The following is a 19,808-nucleotide window of genomic DNA, read 5'->3' as shown; positions in this document are numbered from 1 at the left end:
ACCTGTAGCATTAATTTTGAAGAACCTCTACATAAACAACATTTTGGGTGTGATCTCTAACAAGTGTGAATATGTAGAGTTTTTCAGGACTGCGTGAGCAACCAGCATACAAATGAGAAAAACAAGGTTTCTGAAGATTTAATCCAAACACTTTTAAGGCTTTGTCCATGAGCTTTATTTATAGACATGGAAAAACTAATTTTTATTGGGAATTGTAAACGCTTGAACTGAAATGGCGAGTCAGAAGGAACGAGGGTAATCCGAGGAATTAACACAGTTTCATTTTTAAAATTTTCCGGTTATTATAATGGCGTCTAGAACATTAGTTTTTATAGATTTTATTGCTAACCGCGTTACACTGTTTAGGTGGATCAAGTTTTAGTTTAGGTGGATCACTTTAGCTACATAGTTTTTTTTAATCAAGTTTTTCTAATAATATAACTGTAGCTCCTTCCTTAAATAAATAAATGTTGCATTCAAGGTGGCTGTAGTAAATTTAAAAATCCTACAGGAATTTTTACTGCCTAATCTTCATTAATGACATGATCAATGAATTGATGACTGTTGCAAAAGATTATAATTATCATATCAACAACATCATTTCTAGGGGCCAGGATTGCCTTTTCACGAAGCGATCCAACATTGCGGAAATTTTGAGCAATATCTGGGGAAACCTTAGTCATCGCGTTACCAATTGAGTTTACTGTCGGGCCACATGGTAATTTGTGCAATTGAAGATCTGTATTCAATGTTATTGAACCAGTGCCAATTAAAAGGAGGTGATCTGAGAAAAGTGCTACAGACTTATTATCAAATAAATGTGTCTTCATAATAATATTCTCCAAACTGAAAAACAAAGACGTAGTTACGACGCAGTATAGCAGAAGTACCTGATTTTCATATCACGTTTTAAATGGAAAAAAAGAATTCTGGACCGAATCAAACATTCAGTTCTCAAGGACAGCAGCATTTTGTTTGAAAGATAAACCACTTATTGACGACTATAACGTTTTGTTAGACTTATCTTTCCTTTTTACTATTCTAAGGGTAACCTGTAGTAATATCATAATTAAATATTAATCATGTAAAGTTCTGATGAAGGATGTTTTCAGAATACGACGTAAAAAGAATAGAATTATACTTACAATATTGTAACGAATTCGTAACTGCCACTTGTTACTTCTACTGGCGCGGGGTTGATGAACATAAACTTTATTAAATGTATTGTTTTTGAGCAAATTCAAATTTTATTGAATTTCGTTTAAAGAGAACTTCTGATTATGTTTGAATGATTGCTTTTGTGTCAACGTATCGTTGGTTGATTTCAGTCTCGTGGCTGTTTTTGGATTGTAAATGTCGAGTTTTATAGATTTTCGGGTATGCCGACAACGAATATCACAGTTAAATTTGGGGTTGCTAAGTCGTTTACCAGATATGAAAACATGATATCCAACGTAAAAGCTATTTTTTACAACCGAGTAGTTAGTAATGCGCACGTGCGAAACAGACGACAAAGCAAATATTTTTCACCTCCCCAATGGAAAAAATTAGGTGTTTATTCCGAAAGCTGTTCTTAACATGGAGAAGCTGGAGGTGTTTATTCGGAAAGCCGTTACGTATGCGCATTTACTAATTTCTCGGTTGTGAAAAAATGACTGCCAAGGATTAGATTTTATATTTTATAAAAAAATGTTGTCATATCTGGTGTACAACTTATCCGCTCTAAATTTAATTTAAATATTCGTTTTTAGCATACCCAAAAACCTATATAAGTCGACATTTCGAATGTGAACGGTGAGTTGTAGTTAATGTAAGAAATATCGAAAAAAATTGTAATTTAGTCAGAGAGACCAATTATTCAAAATTAAAAATTAATGTTTGCTTTTTCAAAATTCAGTAATTATTTTTATTTTATTAATTATGAAAATTTCTATTTTATATTAAAACAAACCTCTATTTTTTGTTGTCATAATTTTCTTTAAAATATCTGAATTCAGTAAATGTGCAAGAAAAACTTTTTACAAAACACAACACACACATTCGAAAATTTTATAATTTTGGTTTGAAATTAATGTTTGTTTATCTAGTCGATAAATGAATAAAAAAGAAAAGATGTATTCGTCTTATTTCTTTACAAAAAGGAAAAGGAGAAAGTATTTATAGAAAAAAAGAGAGAAGTTATTTAAAGTAAAGGAAAAGTTATTTAGAGAAAAGAAAATTATCTAAAGGGAATAGAAGTAATAATTTAATTTAAAGAAATATAATATTATTAAAGTTAGGCTAGACTATAAATATTTCCAATTTCAGAATGTCGAGCAATATTTACGTATTACTGGGAAAAATTGAAGAAAGACAAGAAACGCAGAAACCTAGCATTAACAAAAGAAAGGTTTCTATCAAAGCCTGTACTTAGAATTTGCCCCCTATTGTGGAAGATTTACTTAAGAAAAAATATGATTTTTTTTCATTAAATTTTGTTTTCGTTCACGAGGAATTTCCGGTAAAATAACAGTTAAGAAAATATATATCGTCTTAAAGACAGTAAAAAAATCCGTAAGGAATTAAAACAAAAGTTTTATTTTCCCAGCCTGGTGATAAACATTTGCAGATATTGCATTCATTTAATACGAAGATATGATGGCAAAGTAAAAATAAAATGCTTTGGTGCCATCAGCTAGAATCGAAACCAAAACATTTAGCCGTCTATCTGCGTTTTCTACCATGTTGTAACCAGGAGAAACATAATAGACTCGAAATATTAACACATTTGAAGAAATGCGCAGAAAGAAATAAAAAACAGGTTGGCCAGTGGAAATGAACATTTCGTATTTCAATTAGCCGATATATGCTTCTTATGTGTTATTCATTAACCCAAACAAAGGTTTTACTCAGTATAAACCATCCTTGCTGTATAATTACTATTTCCTGTTAATTACAGTGTTATGTGATCAGCAGTTTAAGAGTTTACCTGTTAAATATTTACATACACATACCTCTACTGTTTTATTTCTATAGATTATTTTTTATATAAATAAAATAAATTAAAATATATTAAATAAAAGATGCACATTAGAAAAGCAAGTGATTCCATGTTTTCTCATCATTGTCTAAAAGTATAATTTTTCATATAAATATTTATAAATGGTATAAAATAAACGTAATGGAAAAGAAAAGGGGGTGATTCAGAAGCATAAGCAACTCTAACTCTGACAGTCCCGGTCTCAGATGAAAACTTAGCTTCAATGTGAAACTGTTCCGATTACCAAACCGGACTTCCTGTTTTAGCTAAAAAAAAAAAAATAATAAATAAAATAAGCAAATTGACACAAAACAGAATATGTGAAACTTTTGAACGAGTTTTTTTTTTTTTTTTTTTTTTTTTTTTTTTACTTATATTTTACAGATTTATTTAAAATTAAAACAGGAAGTCCGGTTTGGTAATCGAAACGTTTTTACATCGAAGCTAGGTTTTCACGTGACACGAGGTCGGTCGCACTATGCTTCTGGATGTCTGAAAATATGTATTGATTAAAAAAATATGCAGTATTTCTATTGAAATATGTTTATTTAGAGAGAAAAAAAAAAACACTCCCAAAACAATACCAATCCGTTTTGAACCATTCTTACATCGGGAAAGCATCCTCTGGCATTGGGCTATCGACAATTCGGCCATGTCCGGACAACCATTTTAATGTCTTCATACTGCCATTCGTTTTGGGTAGTATATCTTTTAAAGAATACACCAGGAAACATATGTCAGCTGCTGTGGTATAACTATTTTTTCCGTGATAGAAACGGCAACGTAAACTCGTTGCAACATGGTAGATCGGGAAGTGACTGGAACATCATATACCGGCATCTTTATTATAGGCTACACTGTTTAATGGGGATTACTTTCTAAGCAGGAAGTCGTTGGTCTGGGAAAATAAGCGCTTGTGCCATCATAACGTTTATTAAATCTGCTATTAAGAAAAAGAAGGCAACGACAGAAATGTAGCAGAACGCGTATGAGCGCGTGGGAAATATCAGTAGGAGTTGTAAGATAGCTGGCTTGCGAAGATATTAGCAGCAGTAGCCGAAAAAAGCACATATGCAAATTAGGAAGTGTGCGAGATCTTGTGCGACAAGAAAAAGAAAAAAAAAAAGGACACCACAGAGAGAGAAGCAAAGTGGGATCCGATGAAAATAGACGTGAAGGCGAGAAATGGCTGACTAAATAAAGAAAAACTCGCGCCAGGTAAAATGGACATGCTCCCCTGCAGTGGCAGCGGAAGACTTTTAAGCTGGTGTCGAGACGGCAGGGTTTTGTTGATCTCATGGGAGATTAAATGAACAGTAAAAAAAAAAAAAAGGAGCAAGCATTGTTTGGAAAGTAATGATAATATATTCCTTTTGCTAAAGCAAAAAGAAAAGTCGAATTGGATTTATTTAGTTTAGTTTGTTTATTCCTTTTCGACGGTGCCGGACGTCGTGGGGGGGCACGAGAAAGAATTTGAACTATAACGAACACAGTCCAAGCGTAATGGTGACCTTACAGTAAGAATAGAAGAGGGAAGCCTTATCACCACCGCGACTACATACATTCTACCAGCTGATTTAAGAATGGCGCACAATAGAAGACTGAGAAATAAGGAAGTTATGTTACAGAATTTATAATTTTTTCTATAATAAAAATGTTTATTAAAACTTATTGAGGAGAAGACAGCGAGAAAGAAATGAAAAGGGGAACCTCATCACATCTGCGTCTACAGAAACTCGACCAGTTGATTCTGTCATCGAAGTGGACGCACTGCGAGAATCGCGTTGAGATTGAAGAAACACTTGCACTCATTCAAGAATATTGTTGTGGACTAAATACGGGCAACGAATTATGTATTGCACACTGTAGTTTTAACATTTCTAACCTCAAGATTTTGCACCCTTTTGAAATTTTGTTAAATACCCTCTGTTAAGAACCCCTGCCATGGGCGAACAAAAGACAAATTGTGCCGTAATTAAAAATGAACACAATATCATTTTGTACTTTGCTTTATCTGTCACATCTCGTGATAGCAGAAAAGATCAGCCAAAGTGCACGACCGTAGAAACAAGAGCAGAATGTGCTTTTATTTAAATCGTCCGCCACAAAACACACAAAAAATACACACACACGCACACATATATACTTATATATATATATATATATATATATATATATATATATATATATATATATATATATATATATATATATATATATGTGTGTGGGGGGTATAGTGTAATATAATAGTGTTCCAAGTTCCAAATATCAAGTTTTTTTCAGTCATTTACTAAATTTCAAAAGGTAGCCATGACAACGTTATTTTATATTGCGACTAACAAGTCGATACGTTATGTAAATATTGCATATTTAGCCACGTGCTAATCAGATGTTTACCTTAAAAAATTAGAAAAAACACAATGTTGGATATATATATATATATATATATATATATATATATATATTGTGGAAGCAAAATCAAGACTTCCAACAGGGTGTTGATGGCAACAAAAAGCGTATTTCATTTTACGTTACAATTGTTTCCATGTCCAGTCGAACAATTTCAAACATTATATCGTTTGAAAATTACACACACACACACACACACACACACACACACACACACATATATATATATATATATATATATATATATATAGACAAACATATAGGGGTACCAATTCGTTAAAGGGAAAATTATTTTCAACTCGCATTTAGGTAAAAATGCACTTTCGTAAATAATTGAATTCACTCAAACCGTATCACAAAAACAAAATAACGTATATATATATATATATATATATATATATATATATATATATATATATATATATATATATATATATATACATACAATTATTTACTATAATAATGAAATTTCTGGAATCTTCAATGCAGGGTGTCACGATTAACACCAGTCGATAGACTCAAACCCGGCAACACAAGCTATCTCTGGCTTGATTAGCAAAGACCTATCCAATCAGCTACCATTAACCGCGTGGAATAACGCTGAAATTAAACATTTTATTTTAAAATGTTTTTTACGTCAGTCAGAGTGATCAAATCATTACACGATGATCTATGCATAAGCGCTATATATAGTCTTCTCGTCAAGATTTCTTAGTTATTCTTTGCACAGCTTATAAACGGTCCAAAGTATCTTACTAGTGACACTGCCCACGTGTTTATCCGTTTAATTAGGTTTCTACTATATGGTTTAGTTTCGAGGAGTTTTCTTGAGGTATTTCTTTCCAATTTTCTCTTTCATTTCTGTTGCTTTGATTATGTCTACTACCAAAACTCCCAAGTATTTATAGCTATCATGTTCACCTAGCGCTCTCATCTCTGTTTGATTCGATAGTAGTATACCTTCTGTTGCTTCCAGTTTTCCCTCATCATGTTCAGCAGTGCGCACTTTTCCATACTGAATTCCATTCGCATATCCTTGTTAAAGATTCTGGTCGTGTTTATTTGCGTCTCCAGTTCTGTCTTTGTTTTTACAAATAGCTTCAGGCCATCCATGTACATTATGTGAATCATTCTTTCTTCTGTATAAGTGAACTTGTATTCCGGCTTGACATTTCCTTAGTATATTGTTCAGGGGCATCATGTCTATAATGAACAGGAATGGTGATAGGGAATAACCTTTGAAGATCCTTCTTTGTATGTTCATTTAAGCTATGTGTTGTCCATCAGTCCAAGTCTCCATGTTCTCATTCCTTTTTCTATCAAATTGATTGTCTTCCCTGGTATTTTGTACATTTTCTGACTTACTATTCTCTATGTTTGCGGATTCTATCAGACGCTTTCTATCCATGCAATGGCTAAGTTATTTTTCTACTTTTCACCTCCTTCAGAATCCATTGGTCTATGAATAATAGGTCATGTGTTCCTCTTTTTCCTTTCTGGCATCATTTCTGTTCCTCCGCGATTATGAAAGAATGATAAATTTGTTCCCTCTGTTGTGCTGTGAGTATTTTCTTATAAACATGTTATTGGCCGGTAATTACTGGCGCTGTTTCCCTTTTCCGTGTCTTCTTGCACCAGTGTGATTCTACCTTTGGTCATCCATTCTGGCACGTCTGCTTCATAAATACATTTTTTCAGGTTCTTAATCAAGTAGTGTTGTGAATTTCTTAAGCCAGTATGCGTTTATAACGTCGTGGCCTGATGCTCCCCAGTTTACCTTTTCTTGAGTGTTTCAGCTACTTCATTTTCGTTAAGTTCTGTTGTATCATAGATCTTGGTCTCTATGTTTCTTGTATCTAAGTTTGCAGGTCTTCTACATCTGGAGTTTCTATTGAAGCCCTATGAAGGGGTGTTTCTTGGTCTGTTCCATCATTTGTCTTTTGTTGTATTTCATTCAGTTATATCTTTAAAAGCCATCTTCTCTTGAGAATAAGTTTCGCTTGGCCTACAATTCTTTGCGCTGATGTATAGTAGTCACTTGACATATCCCACAAGTCTTTCATCCGTTTGCGGTTGTTGGGGTGACTACTGTAATAGCATTCCATTACCAGTCTATTATCTTATATATATATATATATATATATATATATATATATATATATAATATATATTTGTAGTCATCGACATACAGTCCTGTTTCATTGTATCACAACTCATCTGTGCCGTTAGACTAGCATCTCTCCCAAGCCAAGGATTGAACCTAAAACCGTCGTGTTGACAGTCTGCGGTTCTCCCACTCGACCATGGAATTGACGCCCGTAAAAAATATGTCGGAATGTCTATTTAAATAGACACCCGCCACAACCTTTATAGTGCTCAAATCGTCTGTTCGTAAACAAACAAACAACGAGCTTAGCATTTTCAGCCAATTAAGTAGCGTGTGAGATTATTTACGATAGTCCTCTACCCAAAGAGGGGAGGCTATATATATATATATATATATATATATATATATATATATATATATATATATATATATATATATATATATATAAGTATGCGTGTTTGTGTGTGCGTGTCTGTGTGTGTGTGTCTGCGTACATTTCCCTACGCAATAGCTCTGCCAATTTTTAGTCTACAGATTCCAAATTTTATATACAGGGTACTGAGATTTGGGGAAATCGATGTGATCGGGTTTTGGCCAGAAATTTGGCGATTGAGGGGTCAAAGTTCAACGATTTAACCTTTGAGAATTCTACCAAACTCCTCCGAGAATTTTGCGTTTAAACACTTGAAATTTTAGATATAGGTTCCTTGAACATGAATTGAACTTTATAACTTGATTTGAGCCCAAAAGAATAAATGTTAAGGGGTCATAATAGGGGTCAAAGTTAAAAAAATTGACCGTTTTTGTTGTTGTTGTTTTTTTTTGCTGGACATACACCTACAAACACTCGGGCAACGTCGGGCAACGCCGGGCAACACCGGGCAACGCCAGGCAACGCCGGAAACCCATGGTTGTATATCTATAAAAGTGAAAGTGTCTGTCTGTCTGTATGTCTGTGTGCCTGTCTGTGTACATTTCCTTATGCAATAACTCTGTCAATTTTAAGTCTACAGACTCCAAATTTGATATACAGGGTATTGAGATTTGGAAAAATCTTTGTAATCAATTTTCGGTATGAAATTTGGCTGTTAAGGGGTCAAAGTTCAACGATTTGACCTTTGAGAACTCTATCAAACTCCTCCGCCAATTTTCTATATAAACACTTGAAATTTTAGATATAGATTCCTTTCACATGGATCTAACTTAATAACTTGATTTGAGCCCAAAACAATAAATGTTAAGGGCTGATAACAGGAGTCAAAGTTAAAAAAAATTGACCTCTGCGGTCTCTCCTAAATTACTCACACAATGTCTGGTCTAAACATTTGAAATTTTGCATAAAGTGTATTCAGAGATTGGGAAAGCTTTTTAATCGGTTTGGGTCGAAAATTTGAGCTACCAATATATAAATATATGTATTTATGTTTACGTGTTTGCCTAAAACTTTCGACAGAGGTGACGGATTTTCACAAGATCAGTATCGTTTTGAAGCTCGACAAATACCGAAAAATTGGCTAAAAACCTTAATTTCTTCACATTCAACTGGGCACTTTTCTACAGGGAGGGATCGCTTTCTTTGCCGATATTTTCGAAAGTAATCCCCTCTTTTCGGTTGGCTAGCCTTAATTTAAACCTACGTCACTTCCGGTTTGGCGGTGGTCGCAACAGCAAAGACATCACGTTTTTTCCGTTCTTTTCCTCCTTCGCGGTACGGGTTCGAGTCTGCCTTCCTACTACCACTTTTTTTTTTTGCTCAACATACACCTAAAAAAACGGGCAACGCCGGGCTACGATGCTAGTTTACTTAAATATCTATTATTGTATTATATATTTTATTAATATATTAGTATAAATAATAAACGGATTGTGTCTACATTTTGGTATTGATAAAGTCGTATTTTCTACCGGGGAGCTATGTATTTAGCAGCTTTGCTTTTTAAATTTCCAGAACAGCTACATGGTAAGCAGCTGATGATCTTCGTTTTCTATTTTAAAAATTAAGTTAAGTTTTTCGTTTCTTTTTCCACCGGTATATAGTTGAATTCTTTTGTGTAATTGTGAATTTTCTAGCAGAAAATCAGTTTATGCAAGGTCTAAGTTTACAAGATGTTCAATTTACTTTTTCACCCAGTAATTTAAACTGCATTGTTTATTTTTTTTTATTTAATTTAATTTTTTTATTTTATTTTAATGTCTTTTATAAAATTGTCACCGTTTCTTTATATTCGGTGTTTTAGATTTGCATGGCAAGGTTTTCTTTCTCTTATCAATTTACTTGTCTGTACTAAAGGTATTTAAGCTTTTTTTTTAGCATTTTTAATCATATATAATGTATATGCGAATTAACATATCACAGAAAAGATCTTTAATTATTATTATTATTATTATTATTATTATTATTATTATTATGTGGATTTTCTAGCAGAAAGAAATAATAATAATAATAATAATAATAATAATACAACAACAACAACAACAAGTCCTGGAGATGACGGGTTCTAAGTAGACAGGTGTTCTGTACAAGTTCCAGACTTTATAATTTTGTAGCCAAAGAGCAAAAGATTCTTTCTGTGTTGACACGAAGAAAATATATGCCAGGTTGCTAAAAAAAAAAAATGGTTAATTTTTATGGAGCAATTCTGGTTTCTGATTGGTTGGTTGCAGAATGTGAATTAATTTGATTCATCAGTTTCTAGCGGCAGCGTTTAGAAATGGAATCTCCCAACTGTCAGGGACCATACTCCCATTATCAGTCAAAAATAATTCAACAACAACAACAAAACTCCTCCTCCTCCTCCTCCTCCTCATCATCATCATCATCATCATCAAATTGTGTATATTATGGTATAGTTTTTGTTTATATATTAGTATGAATAGTAAATAGGCTGTGTCATTGGGGAAGTGGTATTTTCGATTGGAAAGCCATATATTTTAGAACTGCCCTATTTTTAAATCCCCCAAACAACTGCATGGTAATCAGCTGATGATCCCTGTTTTCTATTTAACAATTTAAGTTAAGATTATTTTATTTTCCCACCGTTATATAGTTGAATTATCTTGTATACTTGTGGATTTTCTAGCAGAAAGTCGGCTTATGCAAATGCGAAGCTTGCGATATGTACAATTTAGTTGTTTCTTTTTTTTTTTTTTTTTTTTTTTTTTTTACAAAGGCATCACCACATTATCAAGGCCCAGAGGCCACTCAAGGATAAGGGTTAAAGAGTGTACAGTAGAAGTTGGTCAATATAGTAATCATTAGTAATGAAAATTTGGTAAATTTAATAACTTATATGGAACGGCTCATCAAGAACTTATTTACTTTAGACTTGAACAAAACCATATTGTAGTCAGCCGGAAAGCAGGAAAACGGAAGACAATTCCACAGGCGTGCAGTTCTAAGAAAGAAGCTTTGTTCATGGAATCTACGTTTAGGTTTAGGCACAGATAAAGAGTGGGGGAAATTATTGATAGTGTTTACAGCTAGACGAGTGTTTCTTGTGAAAGTTTGGCGAGGGGGGACCATAGATTGAAGCTCAGTTGAACACTTTCCATGAAAATAACGATACATCAGAGACAAACTCGCAACATCTCTTCTGTGAGATAGAGGTTGCAAGGAGGAGAAAAGGACATCTCCTACGAGGCTACGAAGTCTATTTTGAACTCTATCAAGGCAGGACAAGTTCTTTCTAGCAGCTCCTGCCCAGATGTGGCAACAGTATTCCATCCTTGGACGTACCTGGCTCTTATATAGATAGAGAATAGCATCAGCAGTGAGATATCTACTGGATTGATAGAAAGATCCCACCATTTTTCCAGCGGCCTTGGCAACAGATTTGATATACGTGTTCCATTTAAGATCAGGAGTAATGGTCAAGCCCAGAAGCTTGTCAAAACTTGAGGCCTCCTGAAGACGAGAGCCATTCATTTCAATTGATGACAAATGTGGATTAGAATGTTGATGATGTAAAGAGAGAAGCTTGGTTTTAGATGCATTAAAAGTAACCAGCCACTCCTTTCCCCATTGTACTACGTGCTCAAGATCAGAGGAGAGAGAATTGGAGAGAACTTGCTCGTTTACTGTCTTAGATGTGGTACCATAAATGGTAGTGTCGTCAGCATAAATGTCTACAAATGATGTAAGGATATGATTTGGAAGATCATTAATGTAGATCAGGAAAAGAGTTGGGCCCAGGATGGATCCCTGAGGGACACCGGCATTAATATTGTGAGCTTCTGATTTTTGCCCCTCAACTACTACTCTTATGAATCTATCAGAAAGAAATGATTTAATAATTGAGAAGACTTTTCCAGCTATACCATAGCTAGCGATCTTATGAAGTAAACCTTTATGCCATACCCTATCAAAGGCTTTAGATATGTCAAGAGCAATTGCCCTAGAAAGATTGCCACCGTCGAGAGATTTGCTAATCCTATGCGATATAACTGTAAGGACATCTGCTGTAGATCTAGCAGAACGGAAACCATATTGAGTGTCACTAAGAAGGTTATTTTTGTTGAGATGTTTGATTACTTCTGTATTTAATACAGATTCTAGCAACTTACTCATGACGCACAGGAGACTTATTGGCCTGTACTGAGAGGGGGATGAGCGATCACCTGAATTCTTAAATACAGGGCATACTGATGAGATTTTCCAGGGAGATGGGAAACTATTCTCCTTAAGACAACGTTTAAACAGTTTTGTAAGTATGGGCGCTAGTTCAGGTTGAAGTTTTTTGAGTACTATAATTGGAATACCATCAGGGCCAGTTGCTTTACTGGAATCAAGGTTTTTGATTAGCTTGGCAACATCACGAATTTAATTTAAACTGTATTTTAAAATTTATTATTGTTATTATTTTATTCCATTTTACTGTGTTTTTTTTCCTGTAAAATACACCAAAGTGCTAAAATATAAACGAAGGGTTCGTAAGTCAGTCGGTCATCTGTTTCCATTTTCGAGATAACACCTCGTGCTTGCGACGTACGTGCGTAATCAAGTTTTACGTGTTCTTATTTTTAAATGAATTCATTATTTGTTTCGCTTTTTCGTAAACAAAACTTACCGATGTTTTGTTTATCGTGGTTGGCGAGGTACTTATGGTAAATATCCCAGGCTCTCTCGTGTTGAAGGTGTCGATCGGCGTCATCGCTCTCCTCCGAACCATAGTTGCTCACGTCCTGCCAAAAGCTGAGCATCTGCAGCAACGCGGGTGAATTTTGCCTGAAATGACAACATAATGGAGCTAGATTAGAACTTGAAATCTATTCAATCGGCGGATTAAAGAGTATTCAGTATGAAGTTCTAGTTAACAAACGAAAATTAACAACAAATCAGACGTATTATTTGGATTCTTCCGACTACTGTTCTCATCTTGTGCGTCATTTTCACAACGTTTTGGCTGATGTAACCTCCGACCTTCTTCAGGTATATCTTGTCGAACTCGTGAATGTTTCTGTCAAACTCGAGAATGTTTCTGCCGGACAGAATTTCGAACGGAACCCTTTATTTTTTTTACGGGGGTAGCATGCTCTCGTTTCGTCAGCCATGACTGGATAGAGACCCTAAGGAATAAGCAATTGTATTGTCGATCGCCCAGACTGAAAACTGAACCTTCAACCTTTAGGAGAATATCACTTTCACTATCGATTTTTCCAAGCACTCTAATCATTGCGCCACACATATTTGATGAGACTAGTATTCCAATGAATCCACATAATACGAATAACTAATCATCATCTAAAAAATTCAGAAACGTAACAAATCAAACGTTGATCATAATATAATCATAAAGTTAACGTCCAAAGAGTTAGGCACAAGGCCATTAAATCAGGGGATTGCGTATGTTGGTCTTTCACTGACTATCTTATTCTTACACATATTTGTACCCATGCAAATTAATGATAATATCTATTGCAATCATACCTGAATTATCATAAATCCTCATAATTACTGTTTTTTTTTATTTATACAAAAACAAGATGGCTGATCCTACACTTCCGGGTTTGCTTACTGGATTCTGTTTCCATTCTCTCTGATTACATGCACCCAGTTTACATGTGTCTGGCAATGAACAACAGTACTAATCAGAAGGTATCCATCGGAATTCGCCGGTAGAGGCACATCTACCAATCTGCAATGATCAACATATCTTCTGAAAGTAGAAAGGTATGCATAGGGGAGCGTATCTCTTAGTATCGTGCCAAACTCTACTTCATTCTAAGAGATAAAAAAAACTGCTGAATCAAATAATACTAGGTTTCCAGAATGGTGTCACAACGAACCTCGGTTGGTATGAATACGAGGGACGAAGCTGAAAATGATTTTTACAAATCATATCTACACCTAATATTTTGCTTCGTTGTTTTATTTTACTTTAATCAAAGTTCTAAAAAATCAAGGGACCTCTTTCTTGGGGTTAACACTTGATCTCTATATAATATATATATAGACATTGAAATTGTTCATTAAAGTTATTCATTACATCTAAAATATTGAGTTAATAAGAAAGTTAAGAACGCTAAATTTTATCCTAGTTATTAACCAGTTTACTATAGTATATCTTTCTTGTTATCTCTTCGTCTCATTGGATTCCAAGACATAAATTAAACTAGTTTGGTGGAGTATTCAGATAAGTGCAGTTACGAGAGATAGTGGCACTGACTCCGTTGGGGTTGGTTTCGAAAACGTATTCTCGTATGAACTCCTAATAACATTGGTATATCATCTATGAGAAGTTTGAGAACAACCCCAATTGCAGTCCATCCTATACATTCTATGGGTTAACTTGAGTACAACTCGCACGATAAAGTCTCCTTATACAAATTCAGAGAAGATAAACACAGAGAGTTTGACAAAATTTTACAAGAAATAGAAGTGGGGTTTAAATAAGGAAGTCTAATTGTAACGTAGCCATTTCGCTCGAACAATGGTCGTTATAGTTCACCCCCCCCTGGTACGCCCACGCCGTCCGGTACAGTCGGAAAGGAACAAACAAACAAACAAACAAAAATAAATGAACCCGAATTTGCTTTTTTCTGTTTAGCAAAACGCATTTATTACCGTTAATTTTCAAGCAATTCCTGTTCCTTGTTTTTTTTTTATTTTTACTGTTTATTTCGTCTGGCAAGAGATTACCAAACTCCCGCCGTTTCGACACCAACTTAAAAGTCTCTCGCCTCCATCACGGGCCACACGTCCATCTGTCACGGCTTGCACTTTGCTTCTCTCTTGACCACGTACTTTCTTTTTTCATTTTCATGTGACGCCAGCCCGCACCCACTTGCTAATTTGTTACGTGGTGAAACATCTACTGCTGCTGCTTATACCTTCGGTAGCCAGCTATCCTTCGGCTGCTGTTGCTATTTTCACACGCCCTCATACACGCTCTGTCACGTAATGATAACGAAGATCCGTTGTGTTAAAACTATTTTGCAAAAGTGATTTTATTTTTTGTAAGCAGTTAAAATTAGACACAATTGGGAAGAGAGCGTAGTATCGGTTGTTCTGCCACTGACAGTCTTAATCGTAACTAGACGTATATTGACCCATGAATGTTTGAAAACATCATCGACGATTATATGCCCTAATACAAATTCAGACAAGATAAAAACAGATTTAAGCAAAGTTTCAAAAGAAAGAAAAAGTCTCCTCTAAGTAAAGAAGGTGTCTAAATATCGAATGACAGTCCAGGGGCCAAGCGATTTGATTTATTGCAAGCACGTGCAATTAGACAACGGACGTATATGTAATAGTTTGTAAAATTCTGAAATACTCACCTACTTAGATATTTTCGAAACGGACCTCCATACTTTTGGTCGTTGGTCAATGCTATCAAGAAACGATTTGAGCCATTTCTATAAAGAATAAGAAGTTATTACTAAAATTAAGATACATAAAGTAGACAACTGTAGTCGAGGGCGACTGGATATTATAATGGAAATCCTCCCAAAGAATACATGACACCACTTGAAGTAACTAAAGCGATTAATTAAATATTTTTATAAAAACAATATGTTTCCACCAATTACTGAGACCAAACATTATTATTCTAATACTAGCTGGATGTCCAGCGTTGCCTGGTCGTACAATACGCTTGATATTTTAATTTATGCAGATTGCGTATGTATTATTATAGAATCAATCCTCTATTGAATACTATATATTACGGGGAATAATTTGTCCGGAGAACATTATCAGTTTTGACGTAGAAAGTCTCCAAATGAGATGGTTTTGAATTTCTGGGTAACATATTTTGATCCAAATTTTGAAAGAAGGAAAAGCTCATTTATATTTGAAGAAATGTATGTAAAAGTTTATCTAAAATCCTCGATCGATGCCTCCGTTCAAGGACAAAGGATAACCCCATGTAGGGGCAGCTGCGCGTGTAATTGTGAGGCAAGGGTTGCGCAATAACCAACCACATCTCTCCTGGATCGGCACTGCTTGAGTTCAGTGGCAAGAAGAAGTCCAGGACGACTGGAAGCGGAGAGCACACACAGCACCTAACAGTTCCAAATGGTCATCCATCTGGTACTGGCCAGGCTTATTGTTGCTTAACTTCGGTAATCTGACGGGAACCGGTGTGTCGAACGTGATTATGCCGTATTCCTTAAATATCATCCTAAAATCTAAAATATCACGGAGGAAATATATTTAGTTTTATTGAACAATTATAAAAAAACTAGACTACCCGTGACCCGTTGGGTCAGTATGTTATATTAGCTATGGAATTCATGTATGAGCGTGACACTTGTGACGTAAAGAAAATAGTTTTTTTGGCATAACAGAAACATTTCTATGAAAGTATATTAAAATGAAAAAATAATATAGATAGATTTCTATGAGTCGTTCTGTTTATTATAATTGATTATTTTTGAAAAAAAAATACAGTTACTGAATTATTAGTGGTTGGCCATACTTATAGGTAAATGTGCACTGAGCAGATATCATAATCCTTATTATAGTTAAATTCAAATTTTGATATATCTGCTTTTTTAATTTAATCTTTTTACATCGTTCATTTCTGTATTACGTTCAAGTTATTTAAACCCCACTCTTCCCATGTTAAATAATAATTTCGAAATAATAAAGTTAATATTTCAGCGTCCCAATTGTTTTTTTTTCGCGTTTAAATTATCCAAATAAACAATTGTTAATACTGTCTGCTTTTTTTTTTACATCGTTCATTTCTGTATTACGTTTAAGTTATTTTAAACCCCACTCTTCCCATGTTAAATAATAATTTCGAAATAATAAAGTTAATATTTCAGTGAGCAGGTCATGTGCGCATGCGTAACCGGATGTCGTAAACCGGAAAGTGGGTTACATACATCGTTACAAGATCATTTGAGTTTTATAATTATATAGATATTATCAGAAATCATGGTAAAATGTTTAAAAGGCGGATCAAAGATTTTTAATAAAATAATCCAAATTACAACACTGTTTTTGATATAATTAAAAAAGTAAATGGTCAGGTAATTGCAAATAACCACATCAATGGCAACCAGTTTAAAAATGACTTTTTTGGTAAAATTTGATTAATTAAAATGGCTTTTACTTTAAAATAATGTTCTAATGCATCAGATCAGATAATTGAAAATTCTTCTAAATTACTATTTGATTTTTAAGGAGAAAAAATGTTAAGAAAATGAGAGCTTGCAAAATATCTTTAGGAAAATGAGAAACAACTTTTTTTTTTAATAATGTACCGGAATTAACTGATGCGGAAGTTAACCCAAAACATGTTGGGCTAGAAGCTTCTATCTTTACATCATCAACGCTCTGTTGCCCAGCTGCCATCAATCGAAATGAATGGCTATCGTCTTGGGGAGGCTTCATGCTTTCACAAGCTTCTAGGCTTGACCGTTACTCCCGATCTGAAATGAAACACGTATATCAAATCCATTGTCAAAGTCGCTGGAAAAATGGTGGGATCCTTCTCCCACTCCTGATGCAATTCTCTACCTATATAAAAGCCAGGTTCGGCCAACGATGGAGTACTGTTGCCACGTCTGGGCAGGAGCTGATAGAAGCAGCTTATTCTGTCTTGACAGTGTTCAAAATAGACTTCGTAGCCCCTTTCTCTTCCCTACAACCTCTTTCCCACTGAAAAGACGTAGCGAGCCTGTCCTGGCTTTATCGTTATTTTCATGGCAGGTGCTCATCTGAACTTCAATCTATGGTCTTCCTTCGCCAGACTTTCACAAAACACACTCGTCTAGCTAAAACCACTGTCAAAGGCACACAAAGTAAGAATATAACAAGCAGATAGCTGTTCTGAGGGCATTGCTTAGTATGCAAACAAATGAGTTGCCGTTGTCTTGATTATAATAACAGATTTCTAATTTAACTCCAATTTAAATGGATTTTATTTATGTAACTTCATCAACAATAAGTCAGGAGATTGGAAGAGTTACGTGGGCAAGTAAAACAAAAATAATAGGAAAACCTAGTGTGTCGGTGAGAACGCGTACATGAAAATATGGGTTGGGTCTGGGTCACCCTTCACGTTCATCAGATCCTGGCTTTAGAAAGGGACAGGAAAATAACCATCTCTGCTAATTATGTTCCTGTTTGTGAAAAAAAACCCCAAAAAAACATCGATCGTTTCAAGCATTGGAATAATTTAATAAAACAGTTCAGCGGATGTGCTTTCAAGCAAAAATGTTCCGATTGGATAATGGGTAAAGATAAACTCGCGCAACAGAAACTAGATCTTTTAATGATGACGGGTGAGTCAGATTGCTGAAGAAACTTAAATATTACTTCTCTAGGTCTGTAAGACTTACCTTTCAAATCGCATTATAACCGATAAGCCATGCTATACTTTGAAATAGCATTTCAATATGTATATGCGCTTAAGTGTGAAATGGTATTTCCTTAGCTCTATAACACTTAAGTTTAAAATAATATTTTCCTTGGTCTGCCACACTTAAGTTGCAAATAAGTCTGTCATGCTTTACTTTGAAGTAGCATTGTCTCTATATGCGTTATAGTGTGAAATACTATTTTCTTAGGTCTGTTATACTGAAGTTTAAAATAACATGTTTTTTTTTTGATCTGGCACAATTAAAATTATAATAACATTATCACGGGTCTGTCATGCTTTTATTTGAAATAGCATTGATATGTGTGAAGTTCGAAATATTAGTTACTTAGGACTGTACCACTGAAGTTTTAAATAACATTTCTCTTGCTATAATAAGCTTAAGTTCGTCAGTCTATCCAGATTAAGTTTTAAATAGTATTTCCCTTGATTTGTTTCGCATAATTTTGATGTAACATTTTCTGTAAGTTATAACACTTAATAATAGCATTTTCGTAGATCTGTCACGCTTACCTTTGAAATAGCACTGTCCAGCTCTGTCATGCTTACTTTAAAACAATCCCTCTGATCCCACTCTCTCTCTATCATTTATCTGTTACCTTCTCTTTCTCTGTGTATGTACACGCCCCCTTCTAATTTTCTCTCGCTTCTTTAAATACACGTAAAAAAGAAAGATATATAAATACAATATTGGCTTGGTGCACTAGGGAATTGGTGATCACGCTTTGATAATGATAGATATTACCCTAAACTCTCGACCCCAAATTGAAAATCGATTACTCCAAACGACAATAAGGCTGACTCGGAAGCCATCAGGGATCACATCAGAAATGCTCCATGGGAAAATGTATTTTCTCTTCCTACAGAACAGTGCGTAATAAAACCACTGAATGGTTAAAAGCGGTAATTGAAGTGCATATTTCCACACGAATGTTCTATAGCAAACCCCACTCTCCACAATGGGTTTACTTTTACTTATACAGATCGCCAATTTATTCGATCAGTACAAATAAACAAAATTTTATAGAATGTAACGTAATCCCCCATTAAGAAGCGTTAGAACTACTCTGAGGTAGCTTTGTATTCCCGGGTGACGCCAGATAACCCAAGGATTTAAGATAGAGAAGATAAATATACATATTTTATTTCATGTCAAAATAGATATTGTTTGAAAATCAGAGAAATGTATTTTTACGGCTAAAAGTTGACGACAGGAAATTTCCCTAAGAACCTTGTCTGGCCTTACCTAAACCCAGGGTCGGAGGTCAGAATTGACATCTGTCCTTGAAAATCATACTTAGATTTCAGTGTGGGAATTGTACCCACGCAAAACCCTGGGGCTTAGGATTTCGTGGAGATTCGTGGCGAAATCTTATTGGCTAGGGAGAAGTACTACCCCATCCACTTACCTTACTATAAATACGACTGTCGTGCGAAAATT

General features: G+C 34.7%; 1 protein-coding gene across 3 annotated transcripts in view; it reads right to left on the bottom strand.

The window, feature by feature from the left end:
• The window catches only part of LOC145255686 (uncharacterized), a 268,787-nt gene that overhangs the window by 90,535 nt on the left and 158,444 nt on the right, over positions 1 to 19,808 (bottom strand). For all 3 annotated transcript variants that reach the window (XM_080114252.1, XM_080114254.1, XM_080114253.1), the window contains exons 12-13: positions 15,315 to 15,392; positions 12,602 to 12,759 (exon numbers count right to left, since the gene is read on the bottom strand). In XM_080114252.1, coding sequence (XP_079970378.1) covers positions 12,602 to 12,759; positions 15,315 to 15,392 — 236 coding nt within the window. The remainder of the gene's footprint in view (positions 1 to 12,601; positions 12,760 to 15,314; positions 15,393 to 19,808) is intronic.

This window comes from Euprymna scolopes, chromosome 31, assembly GCF_053919585.1.
Source record: "Euprymna scolopes isolate OS-2025 chromosome 31, ASM5391958v1, whole genome shotgun sequence".
NCBI classification, from domain to species: Eukaryota; Metazoa; Mollusca; class Cephalopoda; order Sepiida; family Sepiolidae; genus Euprymna; species Euprymna scolopes.
This window is presented reverse-complemented; position numbering and strand designations above follow the sequence as displayed.